Genomic DNA, 22,374 nt, shown 5'->3' with positions numbered 1-22,374 from the left:
GGAAAGCGTCGCAAAAATCCTCACAATTAATCGAAGCCGCGATGCGCTCATTTCGTGCAATGACAAATCACGACAGAATCAGCCTATGCCGATATAAGAAATAAAGTGAATCTATAATGCGGAGCTTTTGAGTAGGAAATAAGGCATTAAGCGTACTGTTGAATGCATTACCAGAAACCGCCCCAGAGATGACATGCCTCAAACTGGTCCAGCAAGATGGCAGTCCACTTCCACAACAAGGCTCCTGCAAAGACAGGTCAATACTATACACACCAATAGTCTAGACATGCGTGATAATAGTCGCAGCCCGATATCGGTGCTGAACAGATCCATTTCTGGCCCGCTTCTGCTCGCAGGATATCACCAACGGTCAGGCAGGTAAACTCGTAACGCGACTCCGAAAGCTCTTGTCCGCGCACTACCGCGACGCGATGAAGGTTGCAAATGAATTCACCGCGCCTGCATGCTGGGGTTTCCCTGCAATGGTCCCATGCATTCTCTTCATGCGCGATTATATAGTCGATGAGAAAATTGCTAGTCCTCCGCTTCTTTTCCTCGTCTCCTATATCGCCTGGAAGAGTTCCCAGTGCGGCGAACATGGCGGCTCGCATTGTAATCAGAGCGGTGCGTCGGAGAATAGAGTCCCGGCAAAATCTAGCAATGAAATGAAGAGAGTTCCAGATAGACGCTGTTACTTGCACCTCTTGGCCGTACCAGTTTGTAGGTCCGTCTTGTGCAGAGATAATATAACTTAAAGCTGCAGCAAAATCGCTCGCAAGGTCGTCCCAACAGGTTTCATCCCAGAGCCCCTCAAAGTTTGCTAGATCCACCTTGAATAAAATAGCCGTCATCATACGTCGGGCGTGAAGTGCGGTAAATTGTATCGAGTCTTCTGCTGAGGTATGCACCAAGAGAGCGTCAAATCTTGCTCTCCAACGGATAAAGTATTGGTTAAGTGTCCTGCGCATGGATTGAGCCGCCTCGATTTCTTTTTTGTTTGGTTGGAATGATAGTCCCTCCAACAGCGATCGCATGCTAGCCCAAATCATGTCTATCTCGATCCAAGCACGAATAGGCGTGGAGAGAGATCGCTTCTGAAGCCAGGCAATGGCTTCATGCCAGTCATCGCCCGGCTGATGCAGAGTTGTAAGCAGGCACTCGCGAACGTCTCTAGTTGATTTAACCCAATGGTATAAGACTTGTGTCGCCAGGGCCGAGACTGGAGTCGAGTCAATGCTCTCCCAGAATCGCCAACATCGAATTAGCTGAAGGCTAGTTGCCTGGATAGACAAAAGTCTGTGGACATTTTCATGCGGCCGAAGTTGGATGACGAGAAGGATGTTTGCCAGTAAAATTCCATTTTGTTGCTCCGCCGATAGAGTCCTTAGCTGTGTTATTCGTAGGATATGCTTCGTAGCTTTCAATTCTTGTGTAATAAATTCCCTTTTCAGCCTTGCAGCGTAGTCATGGGCAGGTTTGGCTATACCGCCGTGTAACCACCATGATGCGGCTACGGCGTTGCTTGCATGCCAAACAGGCAGGAGATTATGTGTGGCCTGTGGTAGCTGACGTCGGTGAAAGTCACCGCTGAATTCGTCGATACCGACGCGGACGAGAATATCGCGGAAGAAATGATTTAGAGATCGCTCGATCGCGGTTGGAATGAAGGCGGTTGTATTGAGAGGTCGAGCTGGCGCCCCCATAAGAGGTTGGACGCATTGTCTGCTGGAGCGATGGCATTGCTGACAGATCGGGCTGGCTTCATCGCATTTGATATGCCGTGCTCTGATTTCGTGATTAGCCGCAAGCTAAGACTGCGCTTGCCTCGCGGTGGCCTGAGTTTCCTACCGACAAGTCATGCACCCTGTTCGGACCTTTGGTGCCCATCGCCTTTGACGTGGACCGCCCGGCTGTCGTTCGTGAAGTGAGCCCCGCGACAGAGTACCCGTCCCTTCCGTCGTCTGCATTTGTTTTCTCTGGCTGCCTCGCAGTCGCGTTTTCGCGGGGTACTAAGGCTGAGGGGTATTCTCCACAAGTGATGGAGGCTAACAGTGTGTCTTAGTGTCGCGATGGGATGTATCTGTCTCTACGCCTGTGGTCTCGCAACCGTCGAAACAGAGGTCCAGAAGTATCCGAGGAGAAACGGAATCTGATATAGGCGATGCAGAGTGAGTAGCGCGCTGTTGTTGGAAAGCTGTAGAAGGTCGTTAGAAGTTAGAACCACGTGTTTTCTGACACAGTATGCTTAAGTTGGCTTAGGCTGGTTTTGTGCGACGCGAGGCTCTAGGGTGGTGCAAGCGAGCAGCGGCGCTTTGGACTAGAGCTGCGACAAGCATCATCCATACAGTGGCAATATGGGAGACCCTAATGATGAATCGCTATTGAACGACTTGTACCTTATAGCTTCTAGGCTCCCGGGAAACGACAATCAGAGAGCCTGCCTGGTGCAGAGAGAGCCTGGCTCTGAGCCAGAGTCGGAAGCAGATGAACGACTTTCGCTTATGCGATTGTGCAGCGTCGAATGCCAAAGGAGAAAATCCCAGAGATAACTGTCGAGGTATATGAGGCTATCACAGAGTAGAAGGTAGAGTAGCCCACGAGGTAGTTCTGATCAAAAGCTAGAAGAAGGATCTTAGGTTAGTTAACTATATAAGGACTACTCTATTATACAGGAAAACGACTGTTCTTATATAAACGAAGGACTAGGCAGTCTATTTTATTCTAGAACATTAACTAACTTTAGTGATATAATATATACTAGCTATAAACAGCGAAGGTTTTTAGAAGACCTATGTGACACTTAGCTACATCTCGGCCGTTATTGGTCTAAAATAGATTAAAGTAGGTCTTCTGGAATGTGGAAAAGCGGAGCCTTCCTATGGCATTAGCTATATAAACATAATGTATTCTTTAGCCTTTGTAGGAGGTCAACATTGTTGTCCTCGTACCAAGTGACCATTCTCACTATAGAAAGTAGAACTTCGGGTAAGTTAACACTCATGGGCGAATGGGCCTCTAGTTTTGTAAAGTATTCAATTTTCTGGTATCAGCACTCCACAACTTCGTTCATGCTGTAAATATGTAGGGATAGCATAAAGAAAATCCCAGTCTAATATTTATTATGAAGCCAAATTACAGCCAAGTAACAAGAGAATTAGCACGCCACATACCACAGAAGAAGCATGCAACCAATTGCAGGGCGTTAGACAGAGGCCGCCAGAATCAGGTTACCATGGAATATAGTACAGCAATACCTGGAATGTCGAATTCTCCATACATTGACGTGCGCAAACGTATATGCTGCCACGTTTTTGCACATTTACAAGTACTCTCAAGATGTTTACGAACGAGTCAAGGACGCCTCAATTTGGAATTCTCTAAGCCAAGTAAATGATCTGCCGCTCTGTCGTAGTTTCGGAAGTGCTGTCAACTCCCGCAACCCCATACTATCAGTCAACTCAAATGACTATCTTCTCTCGCAATTTGTGACGGAGTATTCAGATTGCTGTCAGTTTCGGACCGCGTCAACGATCACGAACTTGACGTCAATCTGGCAGGCGGCCGCCGCTGCAGCATATAGTGGGGGCAAATGCGTCAACGGCGGCATCAAGTACAACGTCGTACACCGGCCATTATTGGCAGCCAAAACTTAGTTCTTCCTTGATAGATGTATATATATATTTATTCATTTACCATTGATAAGTCAAGTCAACATCATAATACGCTCCCGCCACCGTATGTTTCTAGGCAATTGCTTTTAGCTACAACCGTATAAGGCACCAATTTACCTATTTACAGAGGTAAACAGAATGCTAATACGACGAAATATACTTTAGAATAATGAATAATATAAGGTCTTAGTGATTCACGTTATGAGTAAAATATATTTATCTTAAAAACTTTTAAGAAAAATCCCCCCTATACGAAGTTGTTCACAGCTGATAATACAGTCGTGACACAGAGCCACTTCTCCCGCCTGTCCTACGTCACAAATGTGGCAGCAGCCACACTCAACGAAAAAAGAGGCGGAAAAACAAGTGACTTTGATCCCTGTTCGACAGACGAGTTGCTCGCCCGCCGACGAATAGCGGGGTTGAATGCGCCGTGTGATATTCCTGGTAACACCCTGATTACAACCCAAGGTTTCCATCGATCCATGGCCAGTGGTGCCGCCTCGAGATCGCGCCCCTGCCCGCTTTCTTCAAACCATGCCCCTATGGCAGTGCGATTTCGAAAGCTGCCACAGGCCAGCAGTTCGCGCACTCGGTGATTGCGTACTCTGCGACCGCCATTTGTGCTCGCAACACCTGCAACAAAAGTTTCATTCCTGTCCTCGCTGGGTAGTATGTTTTTTGCTTCTCGCCTAGATGGCCGCGACTTACCACTCAAGTTTGTAGGATGCGGATGCTTATGATGCTGCTGCCCGACGGGCGGAAGAACGTGAAGTAGCTCACTTGATCAGCAAGATCAACACAGCCGCTCTTGAAGCGCGAGCTACGCATTTGCGATCTGGCATGCCATGCTCCATAGCGCCATTGCGATATGATAAAACAACACGAAGTGCTGTCATGGGGGGTATGAACTACCATGTTGAAATCCGATTTCAAGACGGGGTCGTATGGCTAGCACGCATCCGAAGGGCCAACGCCACGTCACCTCCTCCGGCACTGCGAGACTACATTATCCAGAGCGAAGTGGCCACACTCTTGTTTCTCGAGAAAACTAGAGTCCCCGCGCCAAAAATGTATGATTACGCTCTAGAGCAACCTGGAAACCCTGTTGGCGTTGGCTTCATTCTCATGGAGAAATTACCTGGCAAATCGCTGAGATGGTCGCTCGCCAATGAGCAACAAAGGCGCAAGATTATCAATCAGATATCTGACATTCTGATTGACCTCCGCAAATACCCTTTCCAGGATCTCGGCTCTCTGGATAACACAGGCCAATCACGAGTAGGCGCGTTTGCCCAGGAGTCTCTGACAAATTTCCTACAATCAGATATGCGTACCATCGGGCCGTTTCGTTCTATGGAGGATTATCACAAATCCTCACTTGGGTTGTTGATAGACGGGATCATACAAGAGGAGGCCTATACCGACCGGCCAGTCGATGCGTACCTCATTCACCGGTTCTTGCTTGACTTGGTCCCGCTAGTGGCACCTTCCTCGTCGAACAAGGGCGACTTCTACTTGAAACATGCAGACGACAAAGGAGACCATATTCTGGTTGACGAGAGTTCTAATATTACTGGCATTGTTGACTGGGAGTGGGCTCACACGGCGCCATCGTCACATGCTTTCAATTCGCCGATTGCGTTGTTGCCTGTGGCAGATTTCTATCATGGTAAAAACTGCTTAGGCGATGACGAGCTTTATTTGGCCCGCCTGTTTAGAGAAAAGGGCCAGGAAGAGCTGGCGCAAGTTGTTCAGAATGGCCGACTGCAACATAGGTTTGCATTCTGCTGCGGTTATGACCTCGTCGATTGGGATGGCTTCCTTGGGTTGTTTAGCGGTCTGCGCGAGGCGGTTGGCGTGGATAATGGGATGGACTGGGACGAGTGGAGAGCAGTGGCTTTGGATCGCTACAAGGATGAGCCGGACTTGCAATTACTATTATCTAGAGAGTACTTGGGTAAGTCATGATAATACTATTCTTGCGTTGGTCGGAATACTACGGAATACTGCGGAATACTATGGAATACTATAGGGACAACTGCAATTAGAAGCCCGAAAAAGGACCTTTGTAGTTATACAGGCTGCTGCAGTGTACAGTTCTTTTATTATATAAAAATAATAAATTAAATTAAAGATTATCTTATATATTAGTTACTTATCTTATAAGAAGAATTAGCTACTCTTAGTAATATAGGTAAAAGAAATATATATATCTACTAGTATCTTATAGTTATAGATATATTAATTGATAATCTCTCTCTCTTATGCTTATAGCCTGTGTATACCTCATCATACGGCGTGTTCAGCCTCGGTCGCTGGTGCTTGAGTCGGTACGCTGACTCGCATACAGGTAAACAAGTAACAGACAGAGCCTTACTGACTCGTGAGTTCGCATACAGGTAAACAAGTAACAGACATAGCCTGACTGACTCGTGAATTTGATGGACGGCATGAATCAAATCATTCGTGCCCAGTCAAAGAACTATCGAAGGCTAGTTCACTCGCACCAGACGGATGTACTGCTGAGACTCGGGCAACATACTGAAACCGGGGATACTCAAGTAGACGATGCCCTGGCCGTAGTATTCGAACATCGCTACTCCAGGCATGCCATGACGTTGGTTCTTCCACACCACCTAACTCACTAATCTACGACATGAATTACTGACGATAAACATTACAGCAATACAGGGGAGACTAGGCTCAGCGTACCCGGATTTGCATGAGAAACAGTGAATCATTGCTCATGATAGACCCCTTCCAGTTTAGTCCTCGAGGATATTTTCTACACTGGTTAGACTCGACAGAACGAGACGTGCTATGCATGGCAAGAATGTATAACAGAAGTGGGCGTAATGTGACTCGTCGCTAGTCATATGCCGCACTCGGTAATAAGCCGATGCGAGTCAAACACTTAAGCATGAAATCATCTCAGGAAATTAACGAGATTACACATTATGTTATATTGCTGAATTAGAGCAGGACTAGCTATAAGCCCATTGTTGTATATAAAGCCGTCTTCGACCTGAAGCCAACTCTTCTTTACCTCTTGTTTATCCTCAACTAGTATACTCTCTTTACTTGCTAAACTAGCTACACTCCTTTTTTTTATTACAATCTTTCTAAATTCTAATTCTACGAGAATGAAGTCGGTCAATTTGATTATTGCGGTACTCGCTGGCATCAGCAGCGCTCGCTCCATCGCTGTTCGACAAGAAGATGTTAGTAGCTGTTGGGAAGCAAGCCTGCTATTAATCAAGAGTGTTATACTGATGGGAGTGGCTAGGTGACCCCAGAGAAAGTCTGCAACTTTTTCGAGACCGGACGAGGCAATAAGTTGATAAAGCCTAATGAGAATTGCCGACCCCGTGCACAGAAGTGCATTGAGGACCAGGTAAAGAAATCGGATGTGTCTGAACAGGTTACCAAGGACGATATAACTCTCTGCACCTTTTCACCTATGGTTGGAAACGTATGTGATGGTTCCCGAGTACCTCTAATAACACAAATGCCACAGAAACTAACCAGATACTTTGCGAACAGGGCACAACCGACTTCATGACTGTTTGTGACGGTCTCGACGTCACAAGCGAGACATGCCACTCAAACACGGCTTGGTGTGTCATGAATGACGCTACGTTTTACGCTGAGGACAAGAATAGCGCACTGGCAAGGCTTCAGACCTGTGTTGCCCGCAGAATCTTCAACCCGGACGGAGATGTAAGTACCCAGATCCTGTATAATGAGCAGAACCGGGTCACAGGGCCGTATTTTCTTGTCTTCTGTGTGAACTAATGTGATGAGAAATTATAGACTTTACGGAATTTGGTAGCCGGTGTTCCCACGGCTTACAATATACTTTGCAAGAAAACGGTAACATCTCTCTTGGCCTCTCTTCTAGTCTCGGGCAGGGTTTCTAATATCTACCATCTGCAGGATACCGCTATCAAATGCAATGCCACAGAGGCGACGACGGACTTTGGAAGAACGGTTTGTGGCGAGGAGATTTACGGGAATGACCCGGACAAGTGGTCTGAGGAGATAAAACTGGTGGCGAAGTGCTCGGAGGAGTTTGATCGCAAGGCGCCTAAATCCGCTATTCTCAAGCATACCCAGCTTGGCCAGTACTGCCAAGATCAGGGCGTCGAGGTGGGCTTCTACTTCAACAACAGAAAAAGACAATGGTCAAGACTAACGTGACGCGAAAAACTTAGTGCTTCAAGTGCAGAATCTATCGTCTGAATGAGATAAAGGGCCCCAGTCAGATCAGAACCTCGGTTGTAAGAACTGACCGTGTCTGTCCCGACAAGGCACAAGTTTATAGTGGTGCTAATCGTTTTCATCTAGAGAATGATCGAGTGCCAGACTGGAGCTCAAACTTCATCTGAGACCGAATCCAAGGAGGATTCTTCGTCGACTCCCCCAGCTGAAAAGCAGCCGGAACAAACCGGACAGCCTGGACAGCCCCAGCAGTCGCTCGAGGAGGCGGACAGCCAGCCCAAGGAAAACTGTAACCGCCCCGGAGTCGACATTAAGGAGCACTCTTCGTCGACCCCCTCAGCTGATAAACAGCCAGAACAAACCGGACAGCCTGGACAGCCTCAACAGTCAGTCGCTCGAGGAGGTGGACAGACAGCTCAAGGAACACTGTAGCCGCCCCGGAGTCAACACCGAAGGCTGTATGGAGGCCGCACGTCGCTGCACTGGACAAGTCAAGGTCGACGCAAGCATCAAGGAATTCCTTGAGTGTGTTGACAGAATGTAGCATGTGAGTGGATGGTAAAGCTAGACTGATATATTGTCGACGCAAGGGCCTGCTATGGGCAGGGCCAGGCACGCTCAGTATATCAAACAGACGTCAGTAGTTAGATACTCGCGATGATCGAGTCAATGCGGATAAAGTTTTCTACTGCGCAACCTTTGACCCGAATAAAAATCAAGCCAGTAAGATTTTCACTCAGATGCAGTCAGTCAGCCAGTACGACCTGGAACCTGCTGGCTAGGGCACAACATGGTGTGCCGGAACCAACGGATATACAGGTTCTGCTCCAAAGTCTTGGCTGTGTCTGCATTTAGGCCATGTAGTCATCGAAACGACGAGGACAAGGAGGCATAGGCAAATCCTGGCTGTAGCAGTTGATGACCCACGGGTCGGTGTGGCTAACAGACAGACCACAGTTAGACTGACCGACGAGTTTCATGAGACCGACAGGGACGGCCAAGTAATGACCATCATCGGTTATAACAAAGCCCGAGCAACGAACACTCATGCCTTTTATGTCGTGCGATATCTGCCTCGAGAACTGGGGATAAGCGTTGTGATTATGTTTATCTACAATCGGCCCTTTCTCTGGCGAATCAGCCGCGCTGGTTTTATTAGTGTTATAATTGCTGATATATCTAACGTTGAAAATTTTCGGTGGTAATGAGAATAAAAAGGTGTCCTGCTGGTGATGTGTTTTAGACTACTAGTTTTCGGCAGTTTAGGAGCCTTACAGAAACAATTACTAGTAGAATTCTAATTCTATACCCCCCTGAAGCCTGGAATAAAGTTTAGGGCAACTACCGACAAACTGGCAGCACTCCACTCGTCCCTGAGCTGTGTCCAGTGGCGTACTCTACACTAAAATAGGTTAGTTAAACAACCAGGCCGGTCGGTGAGAGGCCGACGCGACGACTTTGGCGTTTGGTGAATGCTGCCACGAGTACCGGTCAAAAAAAAAAACACCAATTGTAAAGTACAAGTTTAAGAGCCTTTCTCTGTGAATACTGCTATAGTTTCAAATGTGCATAGAATATTACTGACCATCTAGCGGGAAAATATTATCGACTTACCTACTTATAACTAGTATATACCTGTTTAAGTATAGTCCTGTGTTTGCTTTGTAGCGCTTGTATTCTATACTAAGTCGATACTGCATTGCCAGTTGGTAATGTAGTTATTCAGCGCTCTTTCGCCCAAGCCGAAGGCTACCACAAATTAAGGTTCAGCCACCATTAGCCGGTGGCTATAGAGCTATCCCTCCACCTAAGCCAGCCACCTAGGGGACAAAACAGACCGCCGATAAGCCTTAACACCTACTATAGGGACCGTCACTTACCTTACTAGACTAGGGGTTTAGGTTTATAAGATAGTACTAATAAATTCCTTAGCTACTAAAGTGTAGATAAATTAGTCTAAAACTTACATCTTGGATTATATACTAAGATGATTGCTGCTAGACGAAGTAAGCCTTCTGGGCTCGATGTGTGGTCTGTTTTGTCCCCCGAGGAGCCAGCAAAATAAAGCTGGCCGGTGCCGATCATATGTGGCCCTGGAAGTGCGGAGCCCCGCGAAAGACGTCCCACCGGGAGGATGATGACAGGAATAGTATTCCAGGGGCAACCAGTGAGAACATGGGCCGACCGCGCGCCCTATGAGGGCCCACAGCGGGTACGACTGCACATCAATCCGTAGAAGACTCGATAGCACGTCTAGAAGCCTACTCTAGAGCGTAAACGGACGTAATAGTCTAAATCAAAGTCTAAGGCGTGGCGCGTATCACGTGTAAACACCTAGCCTTACTAGGACCCAACGTGGCTTGGAATAAGCATCAGAGCAACACAAGAAGAAATAGGGCAGTACTCCCCTCGTCCCTTTGACCTTAGTATAGGATAGCACTACTTTACTTTCAGTATCAGGCTGGGATAGACGTCTCCGTGTAGTAGATTAGTTGAGGGCTTAGTCTGTTGTCTAATACGATGATAAACAACAGGGCATTATAGCATCTAAATTTGCTAGAGCATTCTTCTCTGGTTGTTGAGGCTCGTGTTGTTACGTCTTCCGCGAGACTGTAATCCTGGTCAAGGTTCGGGTTTGGTACCCTTGAGTCATGAAACAGCAGATAAAGATCCTGTGATCATGAGTCAAGCACTTCTGCGGTGATTTTAAAGGCAATGATGCAGTCTGCATTATAATAGAGACAGAAATGCCGATACGCACTGCTCGGCAATAGATAGAGTCATAAGCGGAATCAACCGCCCAGAGGAGTACATATAATTAAATTCAGCATTAATACGAGCTGTTAGCACCAACACCACTAATATTACATTACCTAATAGAGGGAGAGCCAACACAACCCTGCCCACTTCTTTCGTATTCAGCTCCACCACGGCTGCTGGTCTGAGAGGTCTTGCTGCCACAGCAGGTCGAACGCTGCAACACATCGCCCGGGTGGGGTCAGGCGCGAGCAAGGCTGGGGAAGAGAACCAGGCGAGCCTAATGACGACACCAAGTGTTTTCTCTAAAGATAGATTATGGTGTTTTGAGGGGAGCTAATAGGTACCCATAGCTATAATATTTCATAGGTACCGGGCGTCGTCGTTGTCTTGGTATTTCATATGGAATTCACATAGTTTAAAAGTGGTGCGTAGAATTATACGATATTTTTAGGCGTTATTATCTCGTTCCTATCACCTTAAAGCCCTTACGTCCCTTCTTTATAGCAATAGAATAGGTCGCGTGCGGCAGCGTTTGTTATTGTAAGGCGTATAGGAAGTGATAAAGCATCGAAATATCATGCTAAGCAGGGTTTGTAGAGTATATACCGACTCATAGCAATATAAGTCAAAAGCAGCGTGGCTCACAGTTAGACCGCAGTCTGACCAGGCTACTGAAGCTAGATCGTCCCAGACCGACAGACCGAAGGCCGCGATGAATTCAGGCCGAGAGACGGAAGGGCCCGGTCTAGGTCGGTCGTTCTGTTAGCCATACCGGAAATACCCTTACGAGGGCGTATTAGATAGCTCAAAATTATAGCATAGCCAAGTCCTCGACCCCATGGCTAGGAGTCTCGGCAGTGTCGTTTTTATGCTAATTGCTAGAAGTTAATTTAAGGATATTAATGCCTCAACACCAATATAGCTCAACCGGCCTAGCTAGGCGAAGGGCCAAGGATATCCGTGTAGTAGGCATGGTAGCACATGACAAGAGGGCGCTTGGCCTAGGCTTTCAGCCTTTGGAAGACAACCCGAAGGCGGACATTAATGTATAGGTAAATGTATATAAAGGGAACCAAATGTCGTAGAAGCAGAAGTCTCTTAAAAAAAGCCATCCAAGTTTTTTCTCTTCTTATCAATCAGAAGGATAAATTCTCTACTTATAAATCCCTTTCTCACTCTATTGAGCTGCTGGACGACGCAAATACAATTTCTCGACGATGAAGCTCTCTATTAGGCTCGTTACTCTGCTGGCCGGCATGGCTACAGGAAGCCCTTTCGACAAGCGGCAGACGGATCCGGAAGCAGATCAAAGCCAACTTAAGGACTATTGTGCCAAAAGCGGGCTTCAGGCAGGCATTATTAAGCCTATTGGCGAAGAAGCTGATAAACACTTTATGGGAACATGCCTCCGCAACAAGGATGACTTTAAGTTGGAGGATGGCCCCTCTCTTGAAGACAATCTAGCATTTTGCAAAAAACTTGGCAGAGGATTTGGCGGATCCGCGGTTCCTGACGATACTGGTGATTATACGGTATGTCCAATCTATTATGGAGTTATTAGCTTACAACAAATGGCAGCGCACTAATATGCTAACGAACCTGTAGATTTGGTGCAAAGGAGAGCCGGTAGGCACTGGCGACGCTGCAGCAGACGAAGAAGCAAGCATGAGGTTGTTCAATGAAATCATTTCTGAGTCTAAAGACGGCAAGGGAAAAATCGATGGGGAGAAAGTTCAGCATCGTTTGCAAGCGCTAGCGAAAGACGCGCCAGGCACAGTGACCGGGATGTACAACGCCCTTAACGCCCGCCCCTCATCGGCCAAGACCTTCGCCGGCCTAGGCGGATCTGCGACTACCGTTGCCGGAACAGCATCACTCCTGCATAGCTTCATCATGTCCAATGTGGGAAAGGGAGGTCTGATCGGACCCGAAACCGGGGCTGGCCGATGGCTACGAATAAACCCGTTCTATGGAAGCGCAGGGACCCAGCCATCTCCATTTGGCATAGGCGGAGCCGTGAGTATCGATCGTGACTCAGACACTCATTTATGTGTGCCGTTTAAGGATGAGAGTCGTTGGTATTGGTCTACTGACGTAACGAGGTGCAAGTCTTGGCATGACAGGCAAGAATGCGACACATCCTACGCCTATGATGCCGCTACGAAGATTGGAAAAGAACACAAAAAGACTTGTGATGAGGAGCGCTGGAAAAAGGAAGATGAGGAAAAGGAAAAAAAGAAGAAGGAAGAGGAAGAGAAAAAAAAGAAGGAAGAAGAGGCAGCGCGAACCATGGAGAAACTGGCTGGCTGGGCTAAACAGTCATGGGATGGTTTTTATAAAGGGCTCACGGGTTCAGGTTAAGGGTTAGAATTCGTTGAAAGGGCAGATATAAGACATGTTCAAGCACCCAGACTTAAAGGCTGAACATGAAGCTACAGAGCACAACCAATAAGTAAATATAAACTGCCTGACGTATTCTTGCTTTATCTTTCTGGTTGACTATAAGTATTCTCCTTGCCCTTACAATATATATACAATGTAACACAACTGCAGCTACCCTATACCTGTCGACACGTTTCTACACCAACAGCAACGACATAAAATCAAAACCTTCCTCTTATATCTACACTAGTACCTACCTTTATAGATAAAACTTTTAGCTACATAGACATACGCCTAGTAGAAAGCAGTACCTAGCGAACTATCAACCATCAAGTAATATATTTAAATTCCTTCTTAATTCTCTAAAAACTAAAGCTTTGTTATTTCTCTATAAGAGAATAATTAAAATTTGTCTTTTTAACATAAGAGGACATGAGTTCTCTTGATAGTATTTATGATGGAAACTGAACCATCGGTTATGTGCGCATCTGCTCAGGCCTCGTGAATCATCCCAACTCTACGGATATGCGGCACACTACTTCAAGTTATTTAATGCAACTTCGTATTGCTGAATTGTTTTGAGTTCTACACAGACTCTGCGAGCTTCACGAATCGAGCGTCGGTATAGACTACCCACATTATTCAGTTTTTTTCCTCGTATAGCGGTAAGCAGAGAGTATGGAGAAAGATTTCCCAGCAGTCACGCAAAGCGGCGAGACGCTGATGTAGGTGGGTGCCGCTAAGCCCGGCAGGGAAGGCAGCGATGATAAAAGTAGTAAGTCGCTCGCTAACGTGAGCCGGGATATCCGCGATGTATCTATCTTTGTTCCGTGCCTTCACATTGGATCTACGTGTAGAGAATAAAGTTATGGAAACAGTAATAACACATCATCACCAACTAATATTTAGCACTAGCGAGTTCACCACTCTAGGCAACTCAGTAGCTCGGCCCCTTCTAGTTGCTATACTCGAAAGAGCACCGTAGCCAACTGCCATTTACAGTATAGTTAGCAATCAACATACATTGTTTTGCTAATACGAGCGAGATTGTTCGTCATTCATTAGATGGCACCATTAATGTGAATGTGATGGATGAAGTTGCCTACCCATGGCGTGCGATAACTCCATGCATATAAGAATGACTGCTTCGTCTCAATCTCTTTCCTCCATTTTCAAGCAAGCACATAGTCACAACTTCCCTCTCGAAATCTCGTCGAAAACATCATAAAGATGCACTTCTCAGCTCTTGTTGCCCTCACTACGGCGACATCCGTACTGGCTTCCCCGGTCCAGCAGCAAAGCGGCATAGCTAGGCTGCAGCTGAAGCAAGTCAATCGCGCCAAGTCGGCAAGCGAGATCGCGGAGCATACAAAGGCTCGCATTGCCAGTTTTGGAGCCGGCGGAGACAAGGCAACTGGCCCGAAATCTGGACCAGCCGAGAACTTGGTCGTGAGTTATGTTGCGAACGTGACCGTCGGGTCTGGCACCTATGAGCTCATCGTTGATACTGGATGTAAGCATTCACCTACCTGCAGCCTGTAGCATTTGGGAACTAATTGCTTCAATAGCGTCTAATACCTGGATCGGGGCAGACAAGGCTTATAGCCCAGGCCCCAACAGCAAGGACACTGGCCACTCGGTCCAGGTCGGTTATGGATCTGGAGGTTTCTACGGCGAGGAGTATCTCGATACCGTAACCATCGCGGGTCTTTCTGTGCCAGGTCAGGGAGTCGGCGTTGCCTCGTATAGTCGGGGATTCCACAACGGTGTCGACGGCATTTTCGGTGTTGGCCCAGTGGCGTTGACCAAGAACACTGTTTCAGATGAGGCAACCGTCCCTACGTTTCTCAACAATCTCTTTAAGAAGAGCCTCATACCACAAGAGGTTTTCAGTGTCTATTTCCATCCCGAGACTGGAGGTGACAGCAACGACGTCAACGGCGAGCTGACTTTTGGTGGCGTGGACAGCACGAAATTTTCTGGCCCGATTTCCTATGTCCCGACTCAAAAGTCTGGTGGTGCTGCCCCCTTCTGGGGCGTCTCGGCGAGCTTTCAGTATGGTTCCAAGAAACTCGGCAACACCAATGCCGGCATCGTCGACACTGGCACCACCCTCATTGCCCTGCCCGATGCTGCTTACAAGGCCTTCCTGACTGCGTCTGGTGGAGCTTACGACCAGGCCACTCAGTTTGTCCGCTACTCCAAGAAGCCTACGTCCTCGTTCAGCATCACGCTTGGTTCCACGACGTACACTCTTACCCCCGACCAGTACTTGGTCCCCAAGGACCAGTATGCAAACCTGGAGGGCTTCAATCCGTCTTACTACTATGCTTGGATCGGCGACGGTGGGAGCGGTGTTGATGAGTACGGCAATGCTGTACCTGACGCAGTCATTGGGCAGAAATTCTTGGAGCACTATTACTCTGTCTATGACACCACCAACTCCCGCGTTGGATTTGCAAAGGCTGTTTGAGTGTAGCGCCTGGCGACCAGATCTTTTCTGCAATTGACGACTCCAAGGGCTATTTGAGTATAGCGCCCAAATTCTAAGCTTCTCTTTACTCAAATACTCAATTACAGATTCATTTACTCAATAGAGTTCTGTTGGTTATCCCTGGATTTATGTGCTCCTCACTTCCCTTTGTTGCTCACGCCCGGTAATTGTGCAGCCAATAAGAGTCAGCTGCCAAGGTACTTTTACATGTCAAAAATCCGTCTCAGCCTCTTCTCGTACCAAGACATGGCTTCCTCTACGTATCTCTCTCTATGTATTGCTGACATAACGTCAGAACGGCGGTTGTTTAGAGATTTTAGTGACGGGAACGCTCGATGTATAAGCATCAAGTTCAGCATGGTGAACGGCAATCCACTAGACGCTTCTGGTAGCCCAGATCGAATCTTTCAAAGGCAACCCCACCGAATTTCTTTTCTTTGCCGTAGTTTTCGACTTTGGTGGCACTGCCATTGTTTCAGGTATGATGCTGCAGGCCTTGTTCAACTTCACAGATGGCACGTTTTTGCCTTTTTGAAACGATGGCTTTGGGTATTCCCCATGCAATAAAATTATTCGAAATTCTTCTCGCGAGAGCTCTAGATGATCTCCTTTCATCCTCCGTATGTAGTCGTCTTTGTCGTCGTTGTTGGTGGCAGGTGTGCTGTGGTGCTATGGAGCGCTGGCTGTTTGTGAAGGGCATCGTGTACGGGGCTAAAGGCTAGGACGTGTGTATCTTTTGGTTGACGAGAAGTAGTGCGTTGACGGCTGCAATTCTAATCAGACCATAGGGAGCAGGTTGATATCTCGCTCGTTTGATGCATAGTAGGGCGTCCCGAGGAGGTATTTTGCCAAGTTGCGTGGCGTGCTTGCGGGATCCAGCTGGCCATGCCACCTCTTGACCACGAGGTCGCCATGCTCATCTAAAATTTCACTAGGCGATAGGCTTGGATACAGGCTATTTGATGCCCATTCAAAGGCGCGAAGACGCTGTTTGGAGAATATTGTTGTACAGATCCGTTCAAATTCGTTCTCGCTGTTGTGGATAGGTTGTCTGATATTCGGCCGATACTCAATCGATAACTATACGTCATATGAAGCACGGCTCGTGAATGGTAGCAATAGCATTTATATTAGATTTTATGATTAGGGAAACAGTATTTCCAATCGATACCGCCATCTGCGAATGCAGCGGAATGACCCAAACCCGTGCCTGGCAAGCAGCCGCCTACACTAGACTTATACCGTTACGAGCCCATGCACATGCGACAGGCTTGTGACAAGCGACTTGTTAGCCATTTATGTTGGCTTGGCGTGTACTATATCGCGAATTAAGGCTGTGGCTCATGGTCCGCGATGCAGTCCGCGACGGTAGCGTAGCCATATCGTTCCGTCATTCGCTTAAGGCTGTCGGTGCCGTGTTTCGGATTGAACAAATCACAGAATGTCTCAGTGCCACAACCGGCCTCATATTTCTCGCGAGAAACGACTGAGTAGGCAACGTCGTGGCAGGAGCCGTAGTCCTTCCACTCGACCCAAGGTTTCTTGGTGTGGCCGGCGTAGCACTCCGTGTGAGTCATGAAGCCATACTGGCCCCAGGTTTCCAACACTCGCTTCAGGCTCTCGGTGCCGTATTCCGGGTTGAACATGTCGCAGAATCCCTCAGTGCCGCAGGCTTCCTCAAAGTCTTCACGGTCGGCGTGGGAGTGGACGGCTTGCATGCAGGCGCCATAGTCTTCCTTGTACTCGACCCAAGGGATCTTGTCGTGGGCAGCGTAGCATTCCGTGTTGTTGGCGTAGCCATATTTCTTCGACAATCGCTCGAGGTTGTCCGGACCGTATACCGGATTCAATAAATCGCAAAATCCCTCGGTGCCGCAACCTTTCTCAATTGCCTCGCGGCCACCATCACCATGGACAGCCTCCATGCAGGGACCATAGGTGCCTTTGTAAGGGATCCAAGGGAGCTTCGACTCGGTGTCGCGGGAGGAAAGAGTCGTAGTTGATTTATCGGCATGGGGCAAGGCAGAGCCCAATGCCGCCGTGAAAACAATACCAACAGCAGTCTTCATTGTCGCAGATTCGTAGTAGAGAAATGATGAAAAGGAAGGAGGAGGCGGTAATTCTTCTTTCCACACTCTCAGAATGTATGTAGAGGTGAAGTGAATATATAGGTAAAAGAAAGAATCTATTTGAATAGGCTAGAACTTGAGTATTACCTTGGCACAACCACTTATTAATGCCCCTGATATATAAATCATGCAATTTCAAGCCTTATAAGATTAAACTCGGCAGATTAGCATGCTATAGTATCGAAACTATCAAGAATGTTAAAATCGCCACGGTGGACTGCAAGGTCTGGGGTCCGTTGGCTGACGTACCCTTTGTGCCAGTGAGTGGCCGGCAACGTTCCGCCTGAATCATGCCAATTAATATGCAAGAGAAGACAATGTGGGAACTCTCACCGAAGAGGGCTGTCAATACAAGAATAAACGAATCATGTTCAAGAATAGCCTAAGCCTATTACGGTCCGGCAGTCGCTGACGACTCACGAGTGCCTGAGAAGATTGCCACTTGTTAGTTAGCAGAAGTCACTTTACCACTCGAGGTTACCACTAGTTAGACAATTCTCGCAACTTCGTACGCATACCTACCTCGCAGCCGCTTGCCAGAGCCTCTAACAGGTTAAGCCTACTAGGCAGGTCCGTTTACCCTACCTTACCTACGCGGGAGGGGGCTGTTTTCTAACATAGCCCCTATAGCGTCTCCTATTTATAATGTCTCCTTACTATCTAGTAACACTATTACGTTACTTAGATATATTAGAATAGATCTATATAAACTCCTATATATACTAGATACTCTAATAGTCTTACTAGATAGTAAAAAGACATTTTCTACGTGATAGCGTATTGCTATGTCGAAAAACACCCCTCGCGCGCGAAGGTAGTTACTAGCAGCACTTGCCAGAGCCCTGATACAGCCTTTTGAAAAGCGCTGAAAAAGCACTGAGAAAGCACTGAGAAAGCACTCAAAAGCACCGAAGGAGACCCGTTAAGAGGCCGGGGGCTTAGTCGTGTACTGAGAGAGAATTCCTCTGTACCTTCAAGGGAGTACTTGAAAGGCTGGTTGCGGCGCTCTGATTGATCAAAGCCGGCGAGTGACCTTTTGGTGGTCGATTTGTTCAAACTCTGTTGTTAATTGAGCAGTCCTCTACCCGAGCCCACGTACATGTAGACCTGGTATATAATAGTAAGTGGCTGAGCAACGGTTATTTTGTACAAGCCGTGACGCCGCAAGCGAGGTATGCATAAACGGCTATTGCGGCACTGCGTAATGCCCACAAGGTTCCACTGAGCCCACTCTAGACGGTTTTAACGGCCGATATGCATATCAATACATCAGAAAACAGGTAGCATGACTCAGGCGCTTTGCTCCGGTTTTGTGCGCGTTCGTGGAGTCTATCAGAACAAGATGACTTGTGTGGCTAAGCAACGGCTATATCATTTCGTTTGCCGTGCAGCTGACAGCTCCATAGTACACCGCCCGCTCAGAAGTAACTCTATTATCTACTCTAGATAACCTAGCATCATCAGACGAAGCCTAGACCCGCAACTTTACATTCCGTTGCCATTCCATTATATGGCTTTGGTGCATCGTCTCAAGCGAAATCTGACTAGCAAATATTCCGCCAAGTTCCGAGTGGCCACTGGGAGCTATATGAGCAACCGGAAGAGGAGCCTCCCTGATGAAAGAATCTACGTCAGATGAGGTGCTGACTGGCTGACCGCAAGCAGACGGCTTCTGGAAATCCCTTCCAAAGCAACGTCACACTGTCGCCTAAAAGTTGAGCCCTCTGGGTGGATACATGCGAATAGGTCAATATACGTAGCCTCTAGGGCTCTCAATTTAATCAAAAAAGGGGGGGATTAACCATACATAGCTCGTTTCGAAAGATAGCGTGAACAAGACTGGTGACCCGCTTAGTAATTAACAAAGCCAGCTGAAATTTGGTGGGCGCCAAAGTCTCGAAAATGAAAAGCACTCTCAAAATCTAACTTGTTAAAAGACAGTGTGATATCATTTTGGCTCGTTAGTTAGTGAAGTCTCTAAAGTCCCTACCAGGGAGAAGTACAGTCTCTATAGCCGCCGCGCTTCAAGTAACGTTGCTTGTGAGTTGAATCAATTTTTGCCATCAATATATATGACATTAGTAGTGGGACGTTATGACTTGCTATCGAAAATTGCCAAGGAGTAGTTAGGTTCAGGCTTACAGTACTGATCAGGTAACAACCATTAGTTAACTATACCAAGAGTAAGTTATTCCCACGATTCAATTACTTCTTCACTCAAATTGCAACTGATGTTCAATTGCACTCCAAGTTGCTTTTCAAAATACACAACTGGAACCAGCCGCTATACGAGAAATGGGGCCGCAAAATCGGCTCGGCCAGATAGTTATGCCGCCCGCAAATTAGAGTCTTGATGTGCAGCCTTATCTTATCTTTCAATACTCACAACAAAATGCAAACGCTTGTGTCAACTACTGGTAATAGTAATTACCATCTGCTTTTCAAAATTACTTCGCCGCTTCTTTGCCTGCATCTCCTACAAGTCTTTCCTTCCTGCCCCGTCAAAGAACCTGAGTTTTAGCACAAAGCAAGCTGCGACGTACTGATACATCTCAAGCACGTCCCAAGTATTTCAGTGCGGGCACGACAGGCTTGATGCACACGCGTGAGTAGAAAGGGCCCTGGCAACTTGGTGTTGGACACGTGGGATCATCATTAATCCTGATTAGGTCTGATGTAAATCATTGGGCTAGAACTGATAAGTAATTCTGTCACCTGTTTTCAACAACATCACGAGCGGGGGAATCCATTTTTACGACCCTACGCCCTACGCCGCGGCTTATCATGATAGCCGGTCCGCCGACGGATCCCGCCATTCTTAGTTAGCGTCAAAACCCGGTTGCAAGTTGTGCGTGGCCAATCTAGCACCCTACGGCCAGCCATTGTCCGAGCAATCACAATGGCACACTAAACCGTAGCGTGAGCGTACTAGTTAGTTAGTTGTTCGTATCTGCTTGGTGTAATTGAGCTGGATCGCGTTCATTTAGCGATTGGTCGTTGACGTCGCGGGGTCCGAATTGATTGATTAGTAACGTACTGGCAAGTTAGACTATGGAACTATTACTACTTATGCGAGTTGGCCAAATACAGACAATACAACTTGGCAGAGCTTCTATTCCAATTGCAAAACACAGCGCTTTAAGAAAGAAAACATGAAACCGCTCACTCTATTAGCAATCACGATTGGTGCGGCGCAGGCGTCTGTCAGTCCAATCAACAGCATATTTGGCCAAACAAAGACTGGCCTCGACGTCTTGATTGCATCCAATTATTCACAGCTTGCGAGCCGCAAGGTTCTACTCCTCACAAATCCCACCGGAGTCACACCAGAGCTCAATCTGGGCGTTGATGTCATGTTTGCCTCCAAAGCAGTCAACTTGGTGGGTATATTGGGACCAGAGCACGGGTTCCGCGGTACCTCGCAGGCTGGTGCCGGCCAGGCCACCTTTATCGACCCGAAAACAGGGTTGATGGTATACAACGCATATAATGCCAATACGTCCACGCTGGTCAGTTATATTCGAGATTCTGGAGCGGACCTGATATTGTACGATATTCAGGACGTGGGGGCCCGTTTCTACACTTGTGAGTGGATAATTTAGCCTCCTTGCATCAGTTGCATCAGTTGCACCAGTTGCGGCAGTTGAAGCATGAAATCGGAGAAACTCATTCGATTTGTAGATATATGGGCACTTTATGATGTTATGGTTGCAGCAAATATAGCCAGTACGTCTGTCATGGTCCTAGACCGGCCCAATCCAATCGCTGGCAACAATGCATTCGGCCCTGTGCTCAATGAAAGCTTTGTTAATTCTTACGTGGGCCGTCGGTCCATCTCTCAAGTGCACGGCATGACAGTGGGCGAGCTGGCCAAAATGTACGTTGGCCAAGGGTGGATTGCAGCCACTGCCAATGCGCAAACCAAACTCCATCTTGAAGTCGTCACAATGCAGAATTGGCGACGCTCGATGCGCTTTGAGGATACTGGCTTACCATGGGTGCTGCCCTCTCCAAATATGCCCACGGTAGAAACGGCCATGATTTATGGCGGTGCTTGCTTGTTTGAAGGGACAAACATGTCCGAGGGCCGCGGCTCGACACGTCCTTTTGAACTGCTCGGGGCGCTCTGGGCGAACGAATCTTGGGCCGATGCTATGCGTTCCCTCCGCATTCCTCATACCAATTATCGCTTTCAGTGTTTTACTCCCACCACCTCCAAATTTTCGGGCGAGAATGTGTGCGGCCTGCAGGTGTACGTGGAACTCAAAGGTGAATCCAGTCGCTTGGCGCACTTTGATGCGCCATTTGTTGGCGTCAGTTTACTCTACACGGCGAGGAAACTGTTTGGAAACGGCAGCACATTGAATATGGGGTCCGCTAATCAGTCATTTGGCTTCCTCTACAACACACGCTCAAACACGTACAATATTGACGTGCTGGCAGGTTCTCCACTAGTAAGAGAGAGTCTCGAGAGAAACATGACACCAGAGCAGATACGAGACAAGTGGACGCCAAGGCTAAATGATTTTCGAGCGATTCGAAAAAACTATCTTTTATATGAGTAGCGTGCGAACCTGGCATCGCGAGACGACCAGTTGGCTGGCTGGCGCTGGAGTGGTCAGAATTGCCGGTGACCAGGATGAAAGCCGCCAACGGTTGCCTCACAAAAAAAAAAANAAAAAGTATAATAGAAACAAAAGTAAATAAATAGAAC

At 47.5% G+C, this 22,374-nt stretch overlaps 6 protein-coding genes across 6 annotated transcripts; 4 read left to right on the top strand and 2 right to left on the bottom strand.

Moving 5' to 3' along the window:
- Positions 1–198: 198 nt before the first annotated feature.
- Positions 199–1,967, bottom strand: BBA_04784 (C6 zinc finger domain protein; the record flags this gene model as incomplete). The annotated part of the gene is made up of 3 exons (XM_008599881.1): positions 199–244; positions 274–1,785; positions 1,849–1,967. 3 exons carry the CDS (start codon positions 1,965–1,967, stop codon positions 199–201), a joined length of 1,677 nt encoding a protein of 558 aa, XP_008598103.1.
- Positions 1,968–4,208: 2,241 nt separating this feature from the next.
- Positions 4,209–8,327, top strand: BBA_04783 (UDP-N-acetylmuramate--L-alanine ligase; the record flags this gene model as incomplete). Its single annotated transcript, XM_008599880.1, has 8 exons — positions 4,209–4,343; positions 4,398–5,631; positions 5,949–6,004; positions 6,824–6,895; positions 6,961–7,146; positions 7,203–7,394; positions 7,488–7,823; positions 8,022–8,327. 8 exons carry the CDS (start codon positions 4,209–4,211, stop codon positions 8,325–8,327), a joined length of 2,517 nt encoding a protein of 838 aa, XP_008598102.1.
- A 3,545-nt stretch (positions 8,328–11,872) lies between these two features.
- On the top strand, positions 11,873–13,016 carry BBA_04782 (uncharacterized protein; the record flags this gene model as incomplete). The annotated part of the gene is made up of 2 exons (XM_008599879.1): positions 11,873–12,187; positions 12,261–13,016. The coding sequence occupies 2 exons, from the start codon at positions 11,873–11,875 to the stop codon at positions 13,014–13,016; spliced, it is 1,071 nt and encodes a 356-aa protein (XP_008598101.1).
- Positions 13,017–14,267: 1,251 nt separating this feature from the next.
- On the top strand, positions 14,268–15,510 carry BBA_04781 (putative aspartic protease; the record flags this gene model as incomplete). The annotated part of the gene is made up of 2 exons (XM_008599878.1): positions 14,268–14,550; positions 14,606–15,510. The coding sequence occupies 2 exons, from the start codon at positions 14,268–14,270 to the stop codon at positions 15,508–15,510; spliced, it is 1,188 nt and encodes a 395-aa protein (XP_008598100.1).
- Positions 15,511–16,859: 1,349 nt separating this feature from the next.
- BBA_04780 (uncharacterized protein) lies at positions 16,860–17,600 on the bottom strand (the record flags this gene model as incomplete). Its single annotated transcript, XM_008599877.1, has 1 exon — positions 16,860–17,600. The coding sequence occupies one exon, from the start codon at positions 17,598–17,600 to the stop codon at positions 16,860–16,862; it is 741 nt and encodes a 246-aa protein (XP_008598099.1).
- A 3,212-nt stretch (positions 17,601–20,812) lies between these two features.
- Positions 20,813–22,225, top strand: BBA_04779 (uncharacterized protein; the record flags this gene model as incomplete). The annotated part of the gene is made up of 2 exons (XM_008599876.1): positions 20,813–21,245; positions 21,342–22,225. 2 exons carry the CDS (start codon positions 20,813–20,815, stop codon positions 22,223–22,225), a joined length of 1,317 nt encoding a protein of 438 aa, XP_008598098.1.
- Positions 22,226–22,374: the final 149 nt, after the last annotated feature.

Source organism: Beauveria bassiana, assembly GCF_000280675.1.
Source record: "Beauveria bassiana ARSEF 2860 unplaced genomic scaffold BBA_S00011, whole genome shotgun sequence".
In the NCBI taxonomy this organism is placed as follows: domain Eukaryota; kingdom Fungi; phylum Ascomycota; class Sordariomycetes; order Hypocreales; family Cordycipitaceae; genus Beauveria; species Beauveria bassiana.
This window is presented reverse-complemented; position numbering and strand designations above follow the sequence as displayed.